Source organism: Tympanuchus pallidicinctus, unplaced genomic scaffold (genome assembly GCF_026119805.1).
Source record: "Tympanuchus pallidicinctus isolate F22 unplaced genomic scaffold, pur_lepc_1.0 scaffold13, whole genome shotgun sequence".
In the NCBI taxonomy this organism is placed as follows: domain Eukaryota; kingdom Metazoa; phylum Chordata; class Aves; order Galliformes; family Phasianidae; genus Tympanuchus; species Tympanuchus pallidicinctus.
The window spans coordinates 15,723,979-15,746,282 of NW_026294648.1; the positions used below are offsets into that span (position 1 = coordinate 15,723,979).

General features: G+C 43.6%; 1 protein-coding gene and 1 long non-coding RNA gene across 5 annotated transcripts in view; one reads left to right on the forward strand and one right to left on the reverse strand.

The window, feature by feature from the left end:
• The first annotated feature begins 97 nt into the window (after window positions 1-97).
• LOC128075814 (uncharacterized) lies at window positions 98-6,208 on the forward strand. The gene is made up of 2 exons (XR_008204123.1): window positions 98-291; window positions 2,693-6,208. It is a non-coding gene; the product is annotated as an uncharacterized LOC128075814 (long non-coding RNA).
• DOCK11 (dedicator of cytokinesis 11) overlaps window positions 5,551-22,304 on the reverse strand; it is a 69,802-nt gene continuing 53,048 nt past the window's right edge. For all 4 annotated transcript variants that reach the window (XM_052672883.1, XM_052672882.1, XM_052672881.1 and 1 more), the window contains exons 41-53: window positions 20,714-20,896; window positions 19,885-19,998; window positions 17,978-18,193; window positions 17,839-17,896; window positions 16,208-16,314; window positions 15,129-15,251; window positions 14,389-14,502; window positions 12,853-12,999; window positions 12,060-12,270; window positions 11,554-11,744; window positions 10,839-10,939; window positions 9,311-9,449; window positions 5,551-6,494 (exon numbers count right to left, since the gene is read on the reverse strand). In XM_052672883.1, the coding sequence (XP_052528843.1) occupies window positions 6,372-6,494; window positions 9,311-9,449; window positions 10,839-10,939; window positions 11,554-11,744; window positions 12,060-12,270; window positions 12,853-12,999; window positions 14,389-14,502; window positions 15,129-15,251; window positions 16,208-16,314; window positions 17,839-17,896; window positions 17,978-18,193; window positions 19,885-19,998; window positions 20,714-20,896 (1,827 nt within the window). In that variant the 3' untranslated portion in view covers window positions 5,551-6,371. The remainder of the gene's footprint in view (window positions 6,495-9,310; window positions 9,450-10,838; window positions 10,940-11,553; window positions 11,745-12,059; window positions 12,271-12,852; window positions 13,000-14,388; window positions 14,503-15,128; window positions 15,252-16,207; window positions 16,315-17,838; window positions 17,897-17,977; window positions 18,194-19,884; window positions 19,999-20,713; window positions 20,897-22,304) is intronic.

Here is a 22,304-nt window from a genome sequence, read left to right on the forward strand (position 1 = left end):
AGCGGCCTCGGAGGGCGGCTTCGGCCAACCCGCGCCCACCTGGGCGGCCCCTCGCCGTGCCCGCTGCCCGTCGGTACCGCTTCGTCCAGCGCCCGCGCCGCGGAGCCGAATGGGCGCCCAGCGCGTCTGTGGTGCCCCCCCAGGGCTCCTCCCCCAGGCACCAGCGCGGCCGTAAGCTCGAAAAGATCGCGTCTGGGGGAGTAAAAGTGATTTTTCACACCTCGGCTCCAACCGCTATTGAAACGTGTCCGAGATGCTAACGTCTTCTCGCGAAGAAATTGAACGTGTTAAGTGAGTCCCCGGTAGCTCTCGTGATGTTACGCTCAGTTCATCAGTTCCCCCTACAGCAGAACTCGTCGCTTCCAAATCCCTCCTGCAATTTTGTGCCATCGCTGTAGCTGCCATCTGAACTAAAAACGTGCCTTGTTCCTTTTCCTACCCACCATGCCAGCTCTTCCTTATGCAAACTTTCCCAAACTTCCTCCGCTTCGGCAGTTTCGCAATCAAGATTAAGGTTGCTTTTTGCTCTCTTTTATTGGTGTGACGTGGCTGCAGTTTTCCCAGATTTCCACATTAGTGGAAATACCCATGAGTGATCTTTTAATACATCCCAGGATAAGAGAACATTTGGGACAAGGCATTTTCCTCTGACCCCTGCTGTTCTGGTTAGCATTCCTGCTCCTGGTTATCAACAGAGAACAGATAGAAAACTGCACGGAACAGAGAGAAGATGTTGGCTAAATTTCAAGGCAAACCGAAACTGATTAGTGAGGATTGCTTGTTCCCACTCATCTGAACTGTTCAGTATTTCCTCAGCAATTCAAGGAGTTTTGCAAGAGTTCATCTGCTTTTCAGAGCTCGACTTAGAAAAAGGAAAGCGGATCTTTTTACGATAGGGAGAGGAATGTCCTGGGCCAGTGCTGTAATTTTTCTTTTCTGCCTGTTTGTTTGGATAGTCCTGGAAAAACAGGAGGGTTTAGCAAGTTTCCTAGCTGCTGCTAGAAAACATCCATGGACTCCAGTCATAAACAAATGAAAATCACTACTTCACATTACAGGACACGACGATACTGTCAGGCTGTAGAACTGCATGTAGCTGATGTGGACTATGGTTGCTGCAGATGATCTTTGCACGGCACAACAGGGCAGACCCAGTGACCTCTATCTTGCTTTCAGTTTCCTTCTCAATGTTTTCTTTCCTTCCCCCTTTCTATTTTGTCCACTCTATCTCCTGGGACGCGGCACCAGGCGCACAGCCGGGGCTCAGCTCAGCCTGTTGGCTGCCTGCCTGTAGTCGGAGGCAGAAGCAATGTTTCTCCCTGCCCCTGCTCTCATGCTATCAGTTTTCTTGTCCACATCTCAATGCAAATGGAGCTCCTGCAGAATGCTTTGATCCTCACCACCTCCCCCATTTCCCAATCCCAGTGAGTCCTGTCCTGCATCTTGCTGTTGCAAGCCCTGTGCTTCCTGATGTTCTGAGCTAATGAATCTGCACTGCAGTGCCTGGATCTCATGCTGACACACCTGATGTGTTTCTGAAAGGCTCTGTTAAATACCTGGCACATGGCATCATGTCTGGTTACATCGGAATAAGATCACACTGCTGAGCTGCCCTTGGCTGCGTGCTCCTGCCATGTCCAGCCATGCAGTCGTAGGGCTGCACTGTGACGTTGGTGACACGTTCCAAACAACAACAGTAATGCTTTTTTTTCCCTCCTCCAAATCAGGTTAAAAGATGGATGAGATGCATGGCGTGGTGTGGTTGCATGGTGACTGGGAGCAAGAAGAGGCAGCAGTGATGTGCAGTGTGGGGCAGGGGGAGACTGTCCTTTCTGAGAGCAGAGATCTTCAGTTGCCCCACATCAATCACAAAGTTCTTTCCTCGTCGTTTATGATCTTGCAGCAGCTTTTGTGGGTACTTCAGATCTCAGCTGACGTCATTACAGGCTCTTCAAAAGACAGATGGGGTCAATTCAAAGAAGAGTCAGCTTGATTACAATACAGTTGGATCAGAAACACAAACATCCAAAAACATTGCTGAAAAAACCCTCTCTGACTCAGCGAGCCTCTCCCTTTTTGACCTCGGTGTTCTTCAGGCCAGGCAAAGAGTTTTAGAGTATATGTGCTCCTAACAGCCTCATAACTCAGCAAGCTGCCTGCGAGCTGCTACCAGCACCTCTGAAATCCAGAAATGATGTGGCATAAAATCTAAATCGTTCTGAGAGCCCTTTTGGGTAGATGTGGAACCAAGCGTGCTTGTGTAAAAAAATGGCATCCCTCCCCAAAACACGGTACTATGAATGCATGCATCAGTTCAAGGTCTGTTTAATTCACCCATGTATTTGGCAAGGGAGCGACTCCTTCACCTCCCATTGTTCCCAGACAGGTGGGAACAAACCTGATTCTGCAGCAAGACTTGCAAGAATCCTGAGCAGGAGAGCAGAAGCAGCAGTAGAAATGAGGTGATAGCAGTGCTATTACTGACTTCCGTTGCATCACATTATAGCTGCTACAAATGCCTGGGTTGGAATATTTATTATATCCTGGCAACTCAGTCTCCCCATCAGCTGAGTTAAGGGGAGCAGAGTGATTGGAGGTGTTCCCAAAGAGCAAAAGTCTGGGTTTGAGAACTGGAACTACACAGCACAGCAAAACCCTGATCATGAACTTACTGAACATTTTTCTTTTTTAGGAAAACAGGCAGATTTGCCTCCAGATTTCCTCACTGGAGAATCACACTTCTGGGATCTTCAGAGAAAGGCACGTGACATTTGTGCTCCTGTGCTACTTCTGAGTCAACCTCTTCCACTTCCCAATGAACAATTCAGTGCTAATCCTAAGATTTGGTGTGCTTACGCATCTGAAGGTTCTTTTTTTAACCTGGAGACAGTGCACGCAATGGCACATCTGAGTGGTTTTGGTCCCCAGCATCTTACTGTGGTGTTGGCTTCAGCTCTTCATTCTGTTATTCAGAGAAGGAAAAAAAAAAAAAGGAACCTAAGCAAAGTACATTGCTTGCAACACCTATTTTTCCATTTTGTAGTCTCTGAGTATGCACTGGAAGAAACTCTCCCTTCTTTGGGCTGAATGGAATATGAATTTGCCCCTCTTGCTGGAATTATTGATTCTCCAAGAACAAGACAAGGATACAAAGAGCAGTGTAGGAATACCTCAGGATTCTTTGGAGTTGCTTTGTGTATTACTCAGTGCCAAAGTTACACTGGACACAGCAGAGGTGAATGGGAGGTGCTGCTCTGTGATCCCAGAAGTTAAGCAGGGCTGTACAACGCACATCCATCCAGCACACACCATAAAAGCACTTCTGCTATGACTTGCTAGTAGCAGGTGTCAACCACGTACAAAGAGAGTAAATTACATCCAGAATAACTGAAATTCTGACAGCCACGATTTCCCATTTATTACCCCATCTCATGGAAAGTTCTGCTTTTGGAAGAAAATCAGAACGTTAACAAGTGTGCAAAAATACATCCTCAGCTGCAGGAAATTCCAGGTCCCAGGCTTTTTTATTTTGAAAGAAACATTGGAATGATGTCTTCAAATACCACTTTCTGATCTGTGTGCAGGAGAAAAGCCGCATGCCAGAGGCAGCAGTGAATACTGAGGCTTTGCCAGCTCCATATCACGCAGGTGAACAAATCTCTAAAGCATGTTCTTGTGTACAGAGTGCTGGCAGACCCTGGGTGGCTCTACATGCCCTGATCTGTTTGGCTCTAACACACAACGATCCAAAAAAGTCCCGATGCTGAGAATGGTGCTCCTAATCCTCGCTGCCAGGCACCTTACCCACTGCTTCTCCCTTTGTGCAAACAGCAGAGCGTTTGCAAAATGACCGACGTGTCTGCTGTGGAGACTTGACAGGTTAGACAGCAATTGTGCAGCAACAGTAATTAGAGGCCTACTTGTAAAATACGTACGTGCAGCTTTAAGGATGTTAGAAGGAACGTCTGTGAATTAAGCTATCGCGACCAGAAATAAGGAAAAACAACGCAGGGCTGATTTCACTGGTAACAATTACCTATGAAAAGGATAGGAAGGGAAAATGGGAGCACCTTCCGGGCAGAGTTGCCCAAAGATAGGAGTAATGACGGATGCAGCACTCTGCAGCCTACTGATCATTCCCTATTGTTCTCAGATTGGTACAAACACAAAGCAAGGCCAAGCTGGTTTGTCATCAGTGTTATTATATCCTGTGTCAAAAAGGCACCTTTTCCATTGAGATTCTTCTGTTCTGCATCCAGTTGGGTTATTTAGCTGCAAGAACAGGGGACAAATCCTTAAGGAAAGAGCGTTTTTCTTATTCATTTATATATGCTAATTGAATTAAATACATTTTTTAAGCTGATTTACTGCGACGATTTTCTTTCTATATTAACATTAAATTGAAATGACAACTCCAAGACCAACAACAGAATTAGAAGTGAAGACAAAAATTCAACTTGGAACATTAGAGACATCCAGAGACATGAACAAGAATTTTGCTGGATTTCCAGCAGAAATAAGGAATAACAAGGGAAAATTCATCCATACATGTTATTGTGGAACATCCAAGACATCCAGAGACATGAACAAGGATTTCACTGCAATTCCAGGAGCACAATTTGATTTTCTGTCATATTTAAGAGGCATAGCTCAAGAGTTTTAGTATGTCCACATCCCATCATTGGTTGGTATGTTCAAAATAGGCCTTCAGTACCAGTATTTGGAATGTTACTAGCTCCAAAAAAAACCCCTTTTAACGTATTCACTATTAAAACTGCTTCATCACCTTTTAGAAAGGAAAACTCTCACTCTCTGCCCTTGTATGTCCTTTGCTGAAAGATTCAAATCAATAAGGTAGGAAACCATACTTACATGTCCTAATCTCTCTTCCTCTTTCTTGCAAGCTAAATGCAGAGCCTGTTTGGCATGAGAGCACACACAAGCAGGAATGCGGGCTGGTGGTGATGTTGCCAGATCTGTGTGTTGCTTGCAACAGCTCACGGGTGGATTTCTGGATCGCAGCGTTTGTTTCTCAAAAGACAATTTCAGATATTTAGAATCACACTCAATAAACATTTGGAATGTGGTACATTTACTACCTGAAGATAATTTTTCTTACAGAAATGAGAAGTCTAACATTCTATCAGCCCTATGGCCAAGCTAAATACCTAGGCTGGAGTCTTCTTATAATGGCATTTTATTACATCTCATTAGAAACCCCAAGCCTTTCTGTATGAACTACTGGAATCATATTTACAACTGATGGGATTTTGAAAAACACAGACTTTAAAAATTTTGTCGGATAAAAGAATTCCTGCTATGTTTTCTCCTTCCGTAAGGAGACAGAGCCAATGTATCAAAGCTATGGGGAGGGGAAAAAGGAGAAGAAGAATGATGGCAAATACATTTTCTCCAACACCTGTTGGACAAAAATAATACGTTTTCAGAAAACAGATTTGCTTCATGGCAGGGACCATTTATGTCACGTGATGTTAACACCAGTCAGGTTGGAGCTATTTCATTTCAATGCACTTTGGTAAAAAACACATCTCATGGATAATAAGAACTTTATTGGAACGTTGTAATTCCCAGCTCACTTTCAGGTGTCCTCAGAGTTTATATCTGTGTGAGACCGTGAATGGTAAAGAGGATAAACTGCTATCAAATGACACATCTCTTGGGTTGTCCTTAGTGGCTACAATCCATCCTTTTGCAGATGTGAAAGGTTAGCTAGAATTCAAACCAGTTAAAGTAAACCCAGCTCTTGTGGAGGTTACAACCACCTGCCCAGAGGATGTACAATAATTATCATTTCTGAATTAAGTTTTACTTATCCAGGCCAGGGTGACTTTACTCTCATCATGCGAGTGCAATTGGGGACTTCTGGGCTCCAGGTCTCTTTCTAGAAGGGGAAAGTCTCCTACAGCAACTACAATTTCTCCTTCACATCCCCTGCCCAAGAAAGCTTTTAGCAGCAAATATGATACAGTGCTAATGTCTATATACTCTATGCTCCTTCTATTTACAGAGTAGTTTTACATTTTATTATATCCCATTGTACAACTTTACATAGTACCACTATCATTTCAATTCCTTGTTCTGCAATTCAAGGCATACTTGGTTAACTGCCTTTCTGTGTCCAGTCATAGATTTAGCTTTAAAAAAAAAAAAGGTAGAAAAGAAGCACAGTGGTGCAATGTCCAGGCACTTTCCATGTTGCTCAGCAGAAGAAGCAAGCACCCTGTCTGAAAGCACGGTAAACTCAATGGGGGAGGAAAAAACCAAAATCTCTGCTCACGGTGGATTTTTAAAAATCCTTTACACAGTGCCAAATATTCCTGAGAAAGCTCTGTAAAGTGTCGCCGATACGTTTAGATTTCAGCAGTGGGTCTGAGAGAGCAGTAACTTCCATTGCTGGATGTGCCGCTGATGGCGCAGAAGACGTGCAAGGAGTCGTGCATCCACGGCGAGTGCATTGGGTCTTCGTGGTACATCTAGGCAGAACAGAACAGCCACAAGCTCAGTAACAGTTTCAGTTTGTTGCCTATAAAAAAGTTGTTTAAAAAGGTATGGGAAAGAGATATCCAACCTTGTCTTCAGAGCTGTTTCACAAAGGCAGCATAACAAAAATGAGAAAGAACAGCGATTTAGCGATTTCTGTAGCATTCAGATATATCTGCCCTTCTGTACATCACCAGATAGCCTTCAGCTATGACTATCCAGTCTAGGAAAGAAACAATTTTCTCTGTATAGAACTTTTAAATTGTATCTTAGCATCAATAAAAATCAGATCTAAATATTTATATATATAAGCATGGGGGATATATGCAGCTAAGTACCATATATGCAGCTAAGCAGTCACCACTACATCTGTGCCACGTGCCAAGACTTTGCACTCTCTAACCTGAAGGATGCCTTACAGCACTGAATCTACACGCACCAGTAGAGCTGTCCTAGAGCTGAGCACGTTTTTACCCTGTGACTCATCAGAGTTTGTCTGAATTTACAGTTGGCAAACTGAGATGAATCACAGAGTCACAGAAACACCAAGGTTGGAAAAGACCTACAAGACCATCCAATCCACCTATCCAAGACCAACCACCCACCTATCACCAATAGTTCTCACTATCCTTGGGCCATCATCAACACATTCTGGACACCCAGTGTTCAGCCACTCGGAGGCTTCTTGTGCCCATCTGCTGGCAGCTTCCAGTTGTTCTCACATTTCCCTTAATTAAAATATCAGTAGGAAGGTTACAGGCTGACCCATCTGTCCCATCTCCTTCACTAAGTGCGCTGCCTGTGCTTCGCGGCACTGAACACACTTAGGAAAGGACCTGCTGTTTGTAATGAGAACCCTTAATGAATATAATGTACCTTCATGTTTAACCGACTGATTTTGCAGGAGAGGAAAACACGTTTCACTGTTTAGATTGTCAGGTACTGAGCCTGTTTGATGGCAGTACAAAGTTCAGGTCAGCGGTTATCTACAGATCATTGTACAACAACTAACAACAGTGCTCCTAAACACCATATTTTAATACAGAATACTAAAGCCCCACAGAAGAAAGTGAAAATATATCCTTCCCAGTGAGCAATTCACTTTAGTATTTCGGTTGCTGTACTACTCTGCACATTAATCGAAGAACAGGGCAATGCATTTGTAAATATGTAAAAATCATAGGGCATGCTATAATGGTACTTCTTTGTTCCAGGATAATGTTAACCGTAGTGCTCCCACAGTGCAGAACTGAGTGATTTGTTTCCAATTTGACTATTGCAGAATTCAGAAACCACAGCAGTTCCAGCAGCTGCATGCAAATCAGATGTCCTGGAGGAAAGCATTTGCAAACAGTGCGGAGTAAGCAGGTGGCAACTCCTGTAACAAACAACTCTCTAACAAATTCAGCAGTGAAGTAAACAAAGTAGGCAATGTATGAGAAAAAAATGAGCATGCTAAAGAAAAAGACCAGTAAGAGAAAGGTGGTCCTGAGTGGAATAGCAGGGAAATCTAACACAGAGGGGACGTGGCAGTCACCTATCCACAAACACATTCTCTTTTATATCTCTACAATAAAATTCAACCCCATCATGACACTCCACATCCTGTTCCCCTGAAATGCTATAGTGCTACTTTTAAAACAAAACAAAACAAAATAAAATAAAAAGCCTTTGAGCATTGTTTTATTGTGTATTAGTCTGACTTAGTAAAAGCAGCCCGGTGCACTTTGCTCATTTTGCCACTTGTGTATTTCTGTGTTCCTTTGAACAACTGCTCCAACTACTGTGGGATTTACCTATTTGCAGGGACTGCTGCAGTTTTAATTAACTGGGATTGTTGCATTGAAGGCAAATAAACGAAGTTTAAGCCGTATATTATCTAAGCCATAAGAAGATAAAAGACATTGCGTCAGCAGGAGATTTTGGGAACTCTCCTAACTTTCAAGACCTATGAATCACAACAGTCAGCACTGCTCGTCTCACAGGGTTGCTGCTATACGCCTACAATGAGCTTTTTTTTGGTCATAATGAAGGCAAAATAGGAAAGTAGATGCTACTTCAGAAAGTTCTCATTGTATTTCACAGCACAGTACTAGGTAGGTGTGCACCTCACCAATGCTACAATTCAAATGTGTTTTCCTAGAAAGATCCAAGAGAACATTAAAACAGATGATGGAAGGCAGCACAAATAGTTTCGCAGTGCTTGCAAGTGGTTGTTATTAGGTCAATGTTCAAAGAAAATATCCTTTAAAGGGGAAAAAAAAAGAAAAAAAAGGAAGTCAAGCAGGGTTTAATTGAGGAAATAGAAATTTGGAAATTTAGGCAGAGAATTTCAGCCTGTGACTTATCACAGCTTTCATGCAATATAGAAAACACGAAGCCAAACATGGCACAAGAATTCTGATGACCACAACATCTGGGAAACCAACGACACCAATCACTGAAGACTCCATCCTGCATACCAACACCAGGATGAGACTTTCTGGCACTGAATGAGAGGACTGTGGGGGTTGGAAGGGGCATCATCGGCTCCAAACCCCTGCTACAGCAGGTTCCCCAGAGCAGGTTGTGTGGGAAAGCATCCAGGTGGGACCTGGATATCTCCAGAGAAGGAGACACCACAACCCCCTGTTCCAGTCTCTGCTACCCTCGCTCATTGCTGTTCGTGCAGCTAAGATGGAATGGGAAACCAACCGTGTCATTGACATAACATGAGGTGTTTTCTATTAGTTGTCAGTGAGTTTTCATCTTTAGCTACTTTTCAAGCACAGAGAACCATTTCTGTGGGCTCCTGACATGCAGTACATGCCTGTTCATGGATGATGTCCGAAAGCTCTTTCACCATATCCCGAAAGTTTGATTTCAGTCCCTCATGGTACTCCACTTGATCCTCTTTAATGAGTCTCTCGTTGAGCTCCAGAGCAATTCCACAGGCTTGTATAAACTTCCTGGGGAGGAAAACAAAGAATTTTAGGCACGACTGTTTCCTGATCTTCTACTGAAGCAGACAACCATGTCTTCCTGTTTCTCCAAGTCACATTCTAGGGCCATCCTGAGCACAGCGGATCAGGGAATGGGGAAGGACTGCAACACAGAACAGTGCCTTCCAAAGGAGCTCCATGGAGGCTCCATAGGCACTAAATGTGGCACACACCAGCAGTCCAACACAGTGCTCTCTGACCTTCTCCAGAGCTTGTGCACCACACACAGCTCCCTGGGCAGCCCAACCAGCTGCCATTGGGGTCACAAGCAGGCCATGGACAGGTGCACAGGGTTTGGTCCATCTGAGGTCAGATTTCTAGCAGCAGGCACACCCCGCATCATGTGGAGCTCCAATACTGTTTTTACAGCTATTCATTTCATGGTTTCTCATTTTCTTCTCTTCCTTTCACATGCATAGTTCTCCTTTTAACTATTTAATTAATTTATCTGAGACTATAACAAAAACACAAGCATTTCTGGGATTTTCCAGGATTTTTTTTTTTCTTCCCTCTGTGTGTGTGTGTGCATGAAACAGATTATGTTTGGTTTTTCTTTCTGGCTGCACAGCAGGGCTGGAGTGAAAGAAAAACATTATCTCTGCTCTGCAGCCATGCATGGCAGATTTGCAGAGATTATTTACTTATTCTTTCCATGGTTTGCTTGGTTACTTGATGAAGGTAAACAGGATTGACCCAAATGCTGCTCTATCCGTAAGTTACCAGTGGGTGAAATGAGCACCAAGCAATAAATATAGGAGCTGGTGGGCAACTGCTTGCTGCTGAGAGGTCCAGAAAGTAGGGTGGCAAAGTGTGGGGACACACATAGAACTGAGGTAAAGTGAGAGCTTCACCTGACTGGGTCTTGGGGACAGTTTCAAGCGGGAGATAAAAGGCCATGGTCAAAGCACCTACTGTGAAGGGCTGGAGATAGATAGAAAAATGCCTGTGCAAGTCATGTAGTGTCCAGAATTAGAGACAGAATCAAGAATGATGGTCCCCCACAAACTGAAAAGGGATTTGTTTCAAAACAGTTCATCATTATGTAGTTAAAAATCCCTTTGGAAAGATGGGAAAACAACGCACGATACGAAAGGGCCCTGAACGTGACTATCAGGCCTCTGGTTTTCAAACACTCTTTCTTCACACTATCACCTCAAATACCCGTGCTAATAACTGGATAAGGCATTCAAGCATGGAAATCACAACCCTAAGACCTGACATACATTCTTACACTGGCTTGTGACACGGGGATCTTTGTAAATACATCTGAGCATGCAGCATCTGCTGATTTGGGGGACATGGGAAAACACAGCTAAAAACCCAGGCTGCTATTTTTTATTACATTAGAAATCCTACCTGAACATTTCTTTCAACTCGTTCACCTTCTTAGCAGGATATTTGCTGGACTGGCTGTCACTTAGGAAAGCCCTGGCATAGGCCAAGGGACCAGCATTAACCTGGAACCAAAGAAATAAAAAGTCATTTACGCCACAGCTTTGAGTCACTGAGGGCATTTTAGGAGGTTAGAACAATTTCTTAAGGCTTGAAAACCATTATCATGTTATTTGAATGCCACCAACTCTGCGCTACTAATATCACCAGAGCAAGCCCAAGTCTCTAAACTTGAGTATTAGTTTTTCTATCTAGGTTTTGAAAGCCCAAAAGATAAATAGAGATAAAGAAGAGGAAGGGAGTCTGTTTCCTCATACCTTCCTCACACTTCTGCTTGGCAAGCAGTACGGTCTGAGTCTTAAAGTCATATATCCGTCTGGAAAAGTCAGGTTCACAGAGAGGTTATTTCTGCCTGATATTTACCAGTGCAATTGTAAAGAATTAAGTATATTTCAACACTCTTTCACGGCCACTAAGGTATGGTAACACTTAGCACTGCAAACACCACTGGACAAAATGCTCATTGTCTCGAGCCATTGGTGTAAGTAGCAGGCTGCTGGCTGCAGTGCTGCAAACTTGGTAGTTAATCATTTATGGAAAGCAAATGCGCCATGCTACGAAAAGCTGACTCACTGAGATATGTCTGTCAATGTGATTCTGAAGAGCTGTCAAGCCTTACCTGCACGGAAACACAGCCTTGCAATTTGAGCTGCAGCTGGATCATGTCAACATCACCTGCAGAGCAGAGCTTTTGCAGCTCTGCTGTCTTGTCTTTTATTTCATCGGTTGCAACATCGATTGGTTTTAAATTAACCTGATGCTCATAATTGACTGGAATTCTCTTCTTTACATATGGGAAGGAGTTCAAAGCTGGCAGAAACAGCAAAGAAAGTTTACAGATTGAAAGGCTGTTCAGTAAACAGAAGTATGTATAGATAGATCAGTTTTACTCAGTGTGGGTGAAATCCTGAACAAAGCTCTAATTTAACAGCATCATTCATTCCTTTATGAAAATTTGCCCATAGAAATGTAAGATAAATTCCCCCTCCCAACCAGATTATTGTACCACAATTCTGATTAAGAATCAGAAAATTTCTGATTCTTTTAGGATATTATTATGAGCCCAAATAAGTCTATAATTAGTTGCTGGTACCTATTGCCTCGTGTTCAGGTGCTTTAACTTACTGGTAAGAATGGTCCTTTTTTTACACTGTTCTTCCACACTGCCATGCTTTTTTCCAGATAAAGTGTAAGGAGTCTCAAATACAAATCTATTGATATTATGATTCCTTTCAAATTCAGTCTTTCTTTCAGAAAGTTCTTTGTCTTCAAAATAGGGTTTCACATAAGTCACTTGAATATGCGCGTACTTGGGGTCAAGGTCTTTAATGTTGACCTGTGAAACAAGAGAGTTACACTCTAGAAAAACAAAGGTTAGTGACTTACAATTGTTTAATTTATCTCCTGGGACCTGATGAACACTCTGATTTCCCGCTGTCCCAGCCCCATTGCGTGCGTGAATAACATATCAGGCACTCTCTTTGACCTCAGCAGGGATGGCTAGACTGTGAGCTAGCAGACACACAAGACAATGAGGTTGCAGCACAAGAAATACCTCATCTGGTGTCAAAAAAGGCGTACCTGGAAGGAGCAGTCATATCATGCTCTCCATCAATGCAGCACATTCACACGTTACTCAGACCTTCTAATTCAACCATGTTGGGCCATAAGTTACCACTCGTTGCTGCACTGTGCTGTAGCATGCAAATCTGCAGGCTTGCACAAAACCTTTGAGGTCTCCAGTATTGCTGTTAGTAACCCAGATGAATCCATAACTGCAACCCAAGGAGCATAAAGAGATATTCTATGGCCAGTGTAGTCCCAGGCCCTAGAGAGCAATATTTATGTCACACTCATCTGCTATGTAGCCCTGATGTTCACTGCATTTCACCAGCTTGTTCACGCGGTTTAATTTTACCTTATTAGAATCCTGGATAATTTTTACGGTTTCTGAGCCAAATTTTTCTCCATAAAGTTTTAGAAGTCTGAAAGAGATCTCGGAAAGGCCCGTCAGCTTCGGCTCTTTGTAGATATATTCCTTCCCATCTTCTTCTTCAAAGAACGTCTAGCATTAATCACAAACAAGTCACGAGGAATAGACGAGTTTCTTTGCTTGGAAAACGTTCTTTCAGATTTGCTGGTTTGAAAGCAACTTCCTACTTACAATTCAGAATGTCAGTAAGGCTTAGAAGGCTATGGTTTGCACAAAGACTCTGTGTGGTCTAACAGATTCCTTCAAATATTGTGTAAAGAAATTTTATCCTTGACCAATACAAACACATCATCATAAAGCACAAAGGCCTGAGTATGACTAACCAGAAATCCAAACAGTGTGGCAGAAGGGTTTGGCCAAAGGTTGTCTTTGAGGAAGATTGGAAAGAGGCAACCAGGACAAAAAGCACAAAAACAAAGCATAGAGAATGAGTAGAAAAACAAATTTTCTAAGCCCTGAAAGCAGAGCCATGTGAAATTTGGAAATAAGAGGGTTTTGTGTAAGCCAACGGGGACCTCAAGTAATAAATGGAGAAACATGTTTCCGCTGCTTTGATTTCTCCTGTACTCAGGGAAGTGGAACTCCGAATATTTGTGGTAAGTAGAGAAAAACTTGCAGCAAAGATTGTGCCTGCATCACCAGTCCTTCCTGTAACGGAAACTGTGAAAGCCTTGTGCTTTGGCAAGCTGCTCTGGTCAGGAATCGTGACAGACTGTTAGAAGGATCTCTGTGCAGCTGACAGTATAAAGCTGGCAAAGCTCTAAAGTGCAAAAGTGGATCAAGCATTGGCTGTCAGGATGATGTTAGCTTGCGTAATTTGACCCAGTTATTTGTGTAGATTTTAGAAAACCAAATTAGCAGTTGTTTGATTTGTTGCTAACTTATTTGCTTTTCACATATTGAAAGTACAAAGTCTGGAACCAAACATTTGCTGCAGCAGAAGTCAGTGATCAGATTTGTTGTGTGTGAAATGACAGTGGTGTTCAAAGGTAAAAACTCAGGATGGTTTCAGGGGTACACATCAATTGCTGTAAAAGAAGGAACCAGGAAAGGCAGGGCTAGTGTCATTTACATAGCATTTTCTAGAGAGGTGACCTGCATTTCCCCCAGAGTTATGGGTCCACAAGTAGAAGAGGGCCATTTAAAGACACATGGGAGGTGAGATGTAACACACGCCATTAGATTAGCTGGAAAAATAGCAACGCTGTGTAACTGCCTTCAGGCTCAGAAGATATGATAAGATCACACTCTTTCTTGTGACTTTGAGCCCTAGATCTTCTCAATTTTTCCAGCTACATAGAATCACAGAATCATAGAATGGCTTGGGTTGGAAGGAACCTTAAAGCACCAGACCCTGTTGAGGAGCTATCAGGCTTTTCAGCTTAAGAGCTGCCTGAGCAGCAGCTGAATGGGGAAGGATGCCAGGTGAGCAGTAGCTGGTGAGCCTCTGCCTATACTTACTTGTCCATAAAATGCCACTCTGAAAAAGGTTCCAAGAAGCCTCTTCCTTGTGTGCATCACCTCCAGTATCTTAGCGTATGCCCCATGAAGCGTTCTGTACAGCTGAGTAAGTTTCTGGAAAGCAAAATTTGACATCTTTAAAGCTGAACTTCAAGTAGGAAATTCTAACTAACGCTGGAAGCTACTGAAATATCTGAACACAATTCTCTGGAGGATTCAAACCAGAATTTCAGGCTTCAAGCCTGAAAGATACAACAGGCTGCAATAAAACCACTGTCCCTAGAGAGAAGGCTGGACCTACAGTCTCAGCACGTTCCCTTTAAGCACTAAGCCTTTAAGGGTAGAGAAACTTGCAGTGTTTTCCTCAGTGATTTTTTTTTGTTTGTTTTAAATTAAAAACAGCTTTATGATGAAAATAGATCATGATTTCTCCAAACTTCAGTTGCAGAGTTGCATGCTGTCCTGATGTGGAGGGGTCATGGGAGAGGGAGGGAAAGGGAAGCACTGTTCAGCAGCAGAACCTTACCAGAGCACAGATCACAGCAGGTGCTGGAAAGGAGCAAAGCTTTAACTCCTTTCACTGCATTATCTTTCACTAATTTGTTTAATGACCAGCACTGAAGCACAGCGTGTGCTACACTGACGCCAACCCATTAATTCAGCATCAGAAATACAAGCACTTTGCTTTTTCCTAGCAGTCTGTGAAAGAAGACACACACAGACGAGTTCAAAATGCATACTTCAAATTCACGCCGCTTTTCATAGATAGGAATGATCAGTTTGGAAACTTCAGAAATGGTTTCGTAACGCTCTGCTTTCCAGAGACCATCCACACATTGCTCCAGCAACTCCACCAGGACTTCCTACAAGAGAAATTGAATGGGTGTGGTTAAGTCAAAAAGAAGAGAAATCATTTGAGCTTCAGATAATTTAATAAGTTCCACTACTGTGGCCAGAGCTACAGAATTTTAAACACTGTGTGGCCTTGGTCTTTCCGAAGGTATTCTGTACGTTTGGAATGAAAAAAAAAAAAGAACAACAAATTTTTAAAAAGTTTAATTCTTAATAACTCACTTGCACAATAGCAAGCAAGCATGCCTTGGTTATTTAGGTACCTCCTAAGAAAATGCCAAAGCTTTGGAAGGATACAGTTGGAAGAAAGAGGGCACACGTCTAAGAAGCACATCTGAGAACATGTGTACAAGAGCAGTAAGATGTGCTGCTGGGGATCCCCAGGCCTAGCACTGATGAATGGACATTCAAGCAGAATGCACATTCAAGAGCCACCTTGCTCAGCCACATGGCTCAGGGGTTGCACAGGGGTGATGCAGAAGTAATTGTGAGTCTTTATAATTTACAGGAGGATCTTCTCACTTCCCCTGGGCAATGCTTTGGTTTCTGGACTGTTCTGCTGCCATGGCAGCACAGCCCTAACTCAAGGGGAGCCTGAGTTGACTTCTTGCTCAGCAGACCTTGACTTCTAACCTTCTGCACCTTCTTGAAAATACTATGCTGTGCTGTCCTGTGCTGGCGAGAGTTAGCATTTGCATAGCATGGCAAGCAAAGTTTGCGGTGTAGCTTTTTCAGTCTCAGGGCTAGAAAAGCCTTTCAAAGGAAACAAAAAGCTATACCAGATTTACGTATCTGAATTGCACACAAAAAATCCATCAGTGCAGATTTCTCTTGGGAAATTGCCATGGAACAGTCTTTTATGCAGATGCCAGCGTACAACTATAATTTGTTACAGCTCACATGAGTCTAAAACTAAAAGTCTTAATTGGTTATCAAAACTCTTGTAGTCTGTGCTACTTGATCTCACCTCACTGTAATGTACGTCCATCATCCCGCCATCTTCTTTCATTGCACCTTCTTCGTCAATATTGGGAGTGATTTTCCTGAAGGCAGTGCATCCACTGGGGAAGAGTTCTGTAGTAGGCGAAAGCAAATGGTTTCATGGAATAATTTATTTCAAATATATCTTGCTTCAATGGTCAAGGAAGCAGTCTATTGATAATGCAGTCCTACAAGCAGCAGAGGACTTGTCTCTGCTCATTTTTGCTGCTCATTTGCTACACTAGGACTGAACACATCAGAATCTCCCCAGCCATTTGCCACAGGAGTCTTTCCTGATGTGTGACTAACACCAAGCACAACAGATCTTCCAGCGTGCTATCCGAAGTCACCTTTGACTAACTTGATGGCCTGCAACTGATAGTTCCTTCTCTTGTTCTCCTGATAGTCAGGAGAGAAGAACAAGGATGTATTTTTGCACAGAAGATGCAAACAGAAAGCTATCATGAGGTGCTGGAAAGCTGGGTAGGAAGTGGCTGGGATTGTGCACCCCTAGCAGAAGGCACACTTCTTGATGCACCCCAAAGCTTTGAGTAGTTCAGCATGTACTGAACCATTTCCAGCCTTACATATACATGTATGTAGAATTTCAGTGACAGAAATAACTCAAGGCATTCACTTGATATTCCTTTTGACTTGTTCCTTTTCTTTTTCACAAGTTCTCCCCTGTGACTGTGGTCACAAAGGGTGACAACCACATGGGGGTTGTGGTCAGCAGCCTCTGTGGCACACATAAAGAATGACCACTTTCAATGCTTTCCCCTCTGCAGCCATGTAAAGTTTGTATATGTATCAAATAAGCATGCCCTGTTTCTTCCCACTTAGCCAACACAGAGTACAGAATGTGGAGGGACTTCCAGCCCCCTGAGCAAGGTCCTTAGAGACCTTTCCTGCCAACACAGTGCCTGCAGTCATCTTCTGTGCAGCCTAGCATTAGAAGCATGGGAAGCTAAGTCCTTTTCAGCACTACTTGCTCGCATAGAGATGTGAAATGTGGTCAGTGTATCGACTGGAGAATTGATGTTCACAAGAAAACTTGCAAAATGTTGTATTGTTACTTGAGAACACGCGAGTCTGTCCTTGCTTCCTGTTTTGCATTAAACCACAACATTCCCTTTTTTTCCTGGTTGCTCTTTGCTCATTTGTATAGTTAGGTTACATATTTGTATAGTTAGGCTATAGCCTCATTTTTTGACTAAATTTTGACTGCTTTCTCCTATAGTTTCCCATATTGACTATAGTGATACTTCTGATGAACATACTGGCAGACAGTTTTTAACATGGGCTTCCCCCGTGAGCACACTTCCTAATGTGAAATACATCCAAACTCTTCAACCAAGATGTGATGTTTCTGTTCTTATTTTACTCAGTGAAGTGCCAACATGACTACCTAAGAAGACCTGACCAGCCCAGTAACACTTGGATTACCTTCTTTAAAACTATTCATCATCTGATACCTTCATCATGCCACAATGCATTCGTTTTTTTGGTTTTTGTTTTTCTTTTTGAGCTTGTTTAGAAGAGATCCACAAATAACCATTTACCAAACTGTCACTCATCACTGCATTGCCTCACGCTCCTCAAACAGCAAACACTTACTTTTCCTGTGCAGAAACTCTGCAACGAGGGCTGCTACGTGAACGTAACACATGGCTGCCTGCAAAGCACAAAGTGAAAATTAAAATATCATCTCCACATCTGCCTTCTTAAGCACCATGTTTTGAATTACGCAAATTACCTCTGAGAAATCTCCATTTTTCACATGTATTTTTGCCATACTGTCCAGCCATGTTTTCCGCAGCTCTGGGGTGCTTGCGTAAGATTTAGCTAAGCTGTACTGTAGATCTATCAGCATTTCTGGATCCTTTTCATGTTCTTTCATTTGGGCAGTGGCCATAAGCACCGTACGGATCCTCTTCGTCAAATCTTTGACTTCCGAAGGAAAAGCAGTTGCCTGATACAAAACAAATCTAATTAGAAGCAAACACAGAGACAAAAGGTGTGGCAGGCTTTTTCAAAGACTTTTGCTACCCATAAGCCAAAACTCCACTTGCTGCCAATCTAAAAAGCAAAGCATAGGAAATAACACTGACTGCAGTTTTACCTACTGAACACACGGTGCATACAGCATACAGTATTTAATGTGCAATCAGAAGTGTTTCCACCTGGGCATGCACAAGATGTTGACCATTCCAGTGCTGAACTGCAGCAGGTACTTCTGCAAGCTGAGGAACTGGGTGAGGGTTGGACAGAAGTGCTTCTTGCATGCAAACGCCACAGAATGGAACCATAAACCATTCCTGAAGCATTTTCCACTGAGTTCACCATGTGGACTGTTAGTGTCTGATGTGGTCACTCTAATTCCGAAAGTCCCATGGGCATTCTCACCACAGGAATGCGTTAAAGAAACACAGGCTCCAGCTGATCCTCTGCTACAAGCGGTTAGATTGAGGCTTGTCCAGCTAAGTTTTGATAATCTCCAAGGAAAAATATCTAATATCCTTTTTGTTCCAAAACGGGAACATTTCTGGGAAGTCATTTTTCTTTATGTGAAGTTGGAATTTCCCTTGTAGCATCTCGTGCCTGTTGCCTCTCGTCCTGTCCCTCTGCACCTCTGGGACAAGTCTGACTTCCTCTTCTCTAAAACCTCACCAGATGCCCCCTCATCTTTCTCTTCCCTGTGCTGAGCCTGGCTCGCTTCGCCCACATGCCAACTCCTGAGCTATGTCTGTGTCTGTGCACAGCACCATCTCCAGTGTCCTGGAATCTCTCCTGTAACTGGAAGATCTCTCCTGTACTCTTGCTCCTATGCAGGTACATAATCTGGATATAACAATGGTTGCACAATGTAAAATAAGATCAGCAAAACAGGGATTAGCAAAACCCCTATCAACATCTGTGTGCAGGAGGGAACAGAGGTTCTGTCATGTATACCCGAAATATAATTTTGTTATAACACAATTTAACACCTAACTGAAGTGTCAAAATCCCTCTTCCTGCCCTGAAGGTGCCTCATGCCATCCTTCCACCCCACCCCAGCCAGCATCCCGTTCCTTTAGCTCATGGAGTGATCACAGAACTGTAAAACTTTTCCTGTTTTTCTCAATCCAGCATTGGCAGCTATACTGGGAGCAATAGAGCAAATTGTAGTGATAATTTATTATTCAGTGGATTGGATAGAAAGTGTTTATTCCAGCACACGGGCAGACATTTTGTTTTTTTCCAAAGAAATACAACCATGAGTGTTTACAAAAGAAGACATTATTAATATTAGTTACAATTAAAAAAATAATTTTAATTCCTGCTAATTACGGCCTTTAGGCAACAGGCCCTCCCCTGGCATTCCTGTCAAAGCTGGAAATTCTTAGAAAGCTCTTTGCATACTCTTGAAAGGAGCACCCCATGCAAAGTGTAACCTGCATTACAGTGCTCCCTCCTCTTGGCATTATGCATCACAATGGAACATGGCATAATGCACCTGCTGTTGGCATAATCCCTTTTTTCTGAGCAAACAGCCCAGTGCAGGCTTATAAGTTTTACAGTTAGAACTAATTAGGCTTATCTAAACATGATTTTCTTGAGTGCATCCCCCATCTCGCATTAATGGCTGATAGCACACAATGTGATCTCTCTCCTCCAACTTACCTTCATAGGCCTGTCACTGTTTGCAAAGTTGTTAATGATGAGCAAGGAGTCCTGAAACCTCGTCCCACCGCTGAGAGCCACATCTGCTATTAACTGGCTCACTGCAATTATTATCTGTTGGGACAGCAAAGGAGCATTATTTAAACGAGCCCAATAGAAGAGCTTTATTGTCACAGTTACGTAAAAAGCTCATAAAAAACATCATGTCTTTCCCACAGTGTAAGCAAGGGCCGTTGTTGTGGCTTCACTGTCTGACCTCCCGTGGGCAAACACTCCTCAGAGGGCCAAACTTCTTTGCTGAACAGCAAGTTCACAGAACTAACGAGATAACAGTCTTAATACAAATGCTGATGTGGAAGTAAGTACCTCGATTATTGTCATCTTCCCTGTTTTAGCACAATCCAGACAGCGTTCATCTGCACTCCAGGTATCTACATTTGCTTCAGAAAAGTAACACTGCAAAAGCAGCTCCAGCAAAATCCCTCCTCCTGCCCTGAAGGTGTCTCATGCCATCCTTCCACCCCACCCCAGCCAGCATCCCAAGCAGAGGTGTGTCTTGGAGCTGCAATTCCAAAAACACAACAACGTGGAGTGCTTGATGGAATTGTATTGCACCCAAAAAGCCCGGAGCCAATCACTGAAAACAGGCATTAGGTAAAGCCAGGAAATCCAGAAGCTTTTTGTCCATGTATAGGATCTCTCCTTTTAGAAATAAATGAAGAGCTCCTCTGTAGACATGAGCTATGAAGACATAGCTACGTTGAGACACCCATTCACTACATCTGAGGCATCCAGGCATCCTTCTGCCCTCCTTTCCCCAGCTGCTCACCTGAAGGTGTGTTCTCAGAAATGTCCTCCTTTTGGTGAACTCAAAGTTGTTTCTCATCAGCAGATACAGCAGAGCAGAGGCTTCGTTCCTTGTGGAGGTCACCTTCGAAGTGCAGCACTTGAGGATCTCGTAGCAGAGGGCAGCACACATGTTCACCCTTCCCTTGAAAAAGGCTGAGGGAAACTTCACAAGAGACAGGCAAACATTAGAATATACACCACAGAATTACACCTACAGGGCTCAGATGGGCAAGAGCATGGGGCAGTACATTGGGCTCAACCTTGGAAAGCCTAAATAAAACTTCTGCCAGAGCGTTGTGCTCAAAAGTAATTTGTGGGAATACACTCAGAGCCTATTTTTGACCACATTTCCTTGCTGTCCTTAGCTGACATGCTTTTTGGAGATGTGCTTGTGCATGTCCATCTGTCCCTATCCCAAACAACAGTTGGGTTCAGTGGCAGATTCTCAGCACATCAGACAGACAGAATTCTGTCTCATGCCCTTACAAAAGCCCTAAACATAGGAGAGAGAGGTTCCACCAGTGTCTGCTGTGGGAGATATCTGCCAGAGCCCTCCAACAAGGCCTGCTGGCAAACATGTCCTTGGATGCCTGCACCATTACTTCCATATGCCCCAGAAAAAGAAAAAAAAAACAAACACCTAAAAGAATGACTTCCCTCAGGAATTCCAGTATGCAAAAAAGGCACACGCTTGTCCCAAAGCCCCCAGCACACACTGTGACTCATGCCCTTGCCCCCCGTATTAAGCTGGCGCCAGGAAGCAGTGGAACAAAGCCAAACTGCAGTGTGAGTCACCTCAGTTGGGAGCAGGGCTTGGGGATTTGCAATGGAATGGCCCTCACTGTTGGAGCACATCTGTCCCCTGAGCAAACTCCTATTTCAGAGCAGCAGACCTCTATGCAGGACTTGCTGGAGCACCAATCCACCTGCGGTCAGAGTGGTGGTTGGTGGGGAGGGGACACTGCATGCTGCTTCCTTCCACCCCCACTAAATTGGGCTGGGCACAGGGAAGCAGAAGAAGGAAGGGTTTGGTGCTGGCATGCAGCCGCCTCCGCAGCCACCGCAGGGATGTGGCTGCAGGGGGTGACACCAGAGCCTGCTGGGGTAGTGAAGGCTGCTAGGACACTGTGGGATGGCACTCTGAGCCCTACGGATTTCTTGGCACAGCCATAACCACAGGCTTTATCCATGCAGGGGAGAGGTTTGCTCAGTTCACGTCTTCCTGAGCATGGTCCATGAGCCAATTCTCTGTTCTATCACCTTCTCCCCATAGGAGATGACAGTAAATGCTGCCCATGAATTCACTCACATCCTCCAAGTCAGAGCCTGGAGCTGTCACCCTGGCCCTCTATCTTTTATGCTAAATATATGTGATTCAGAAAAACTTGTATGTACTCAATATTAAGATCCCTTCCAAACTAAGCCAAACTGCTGGGGCCATCACTGTGGCATGCTGGTAAACGGGTTTTAAAACAGGAACTAAGAGTTGTGTCTAGCAAGACTACTCCATTGGGTGTAGTCCACCATTACACAGAGCCATACAGGTTAAAAGAGTGTGAAGACACTGCTCC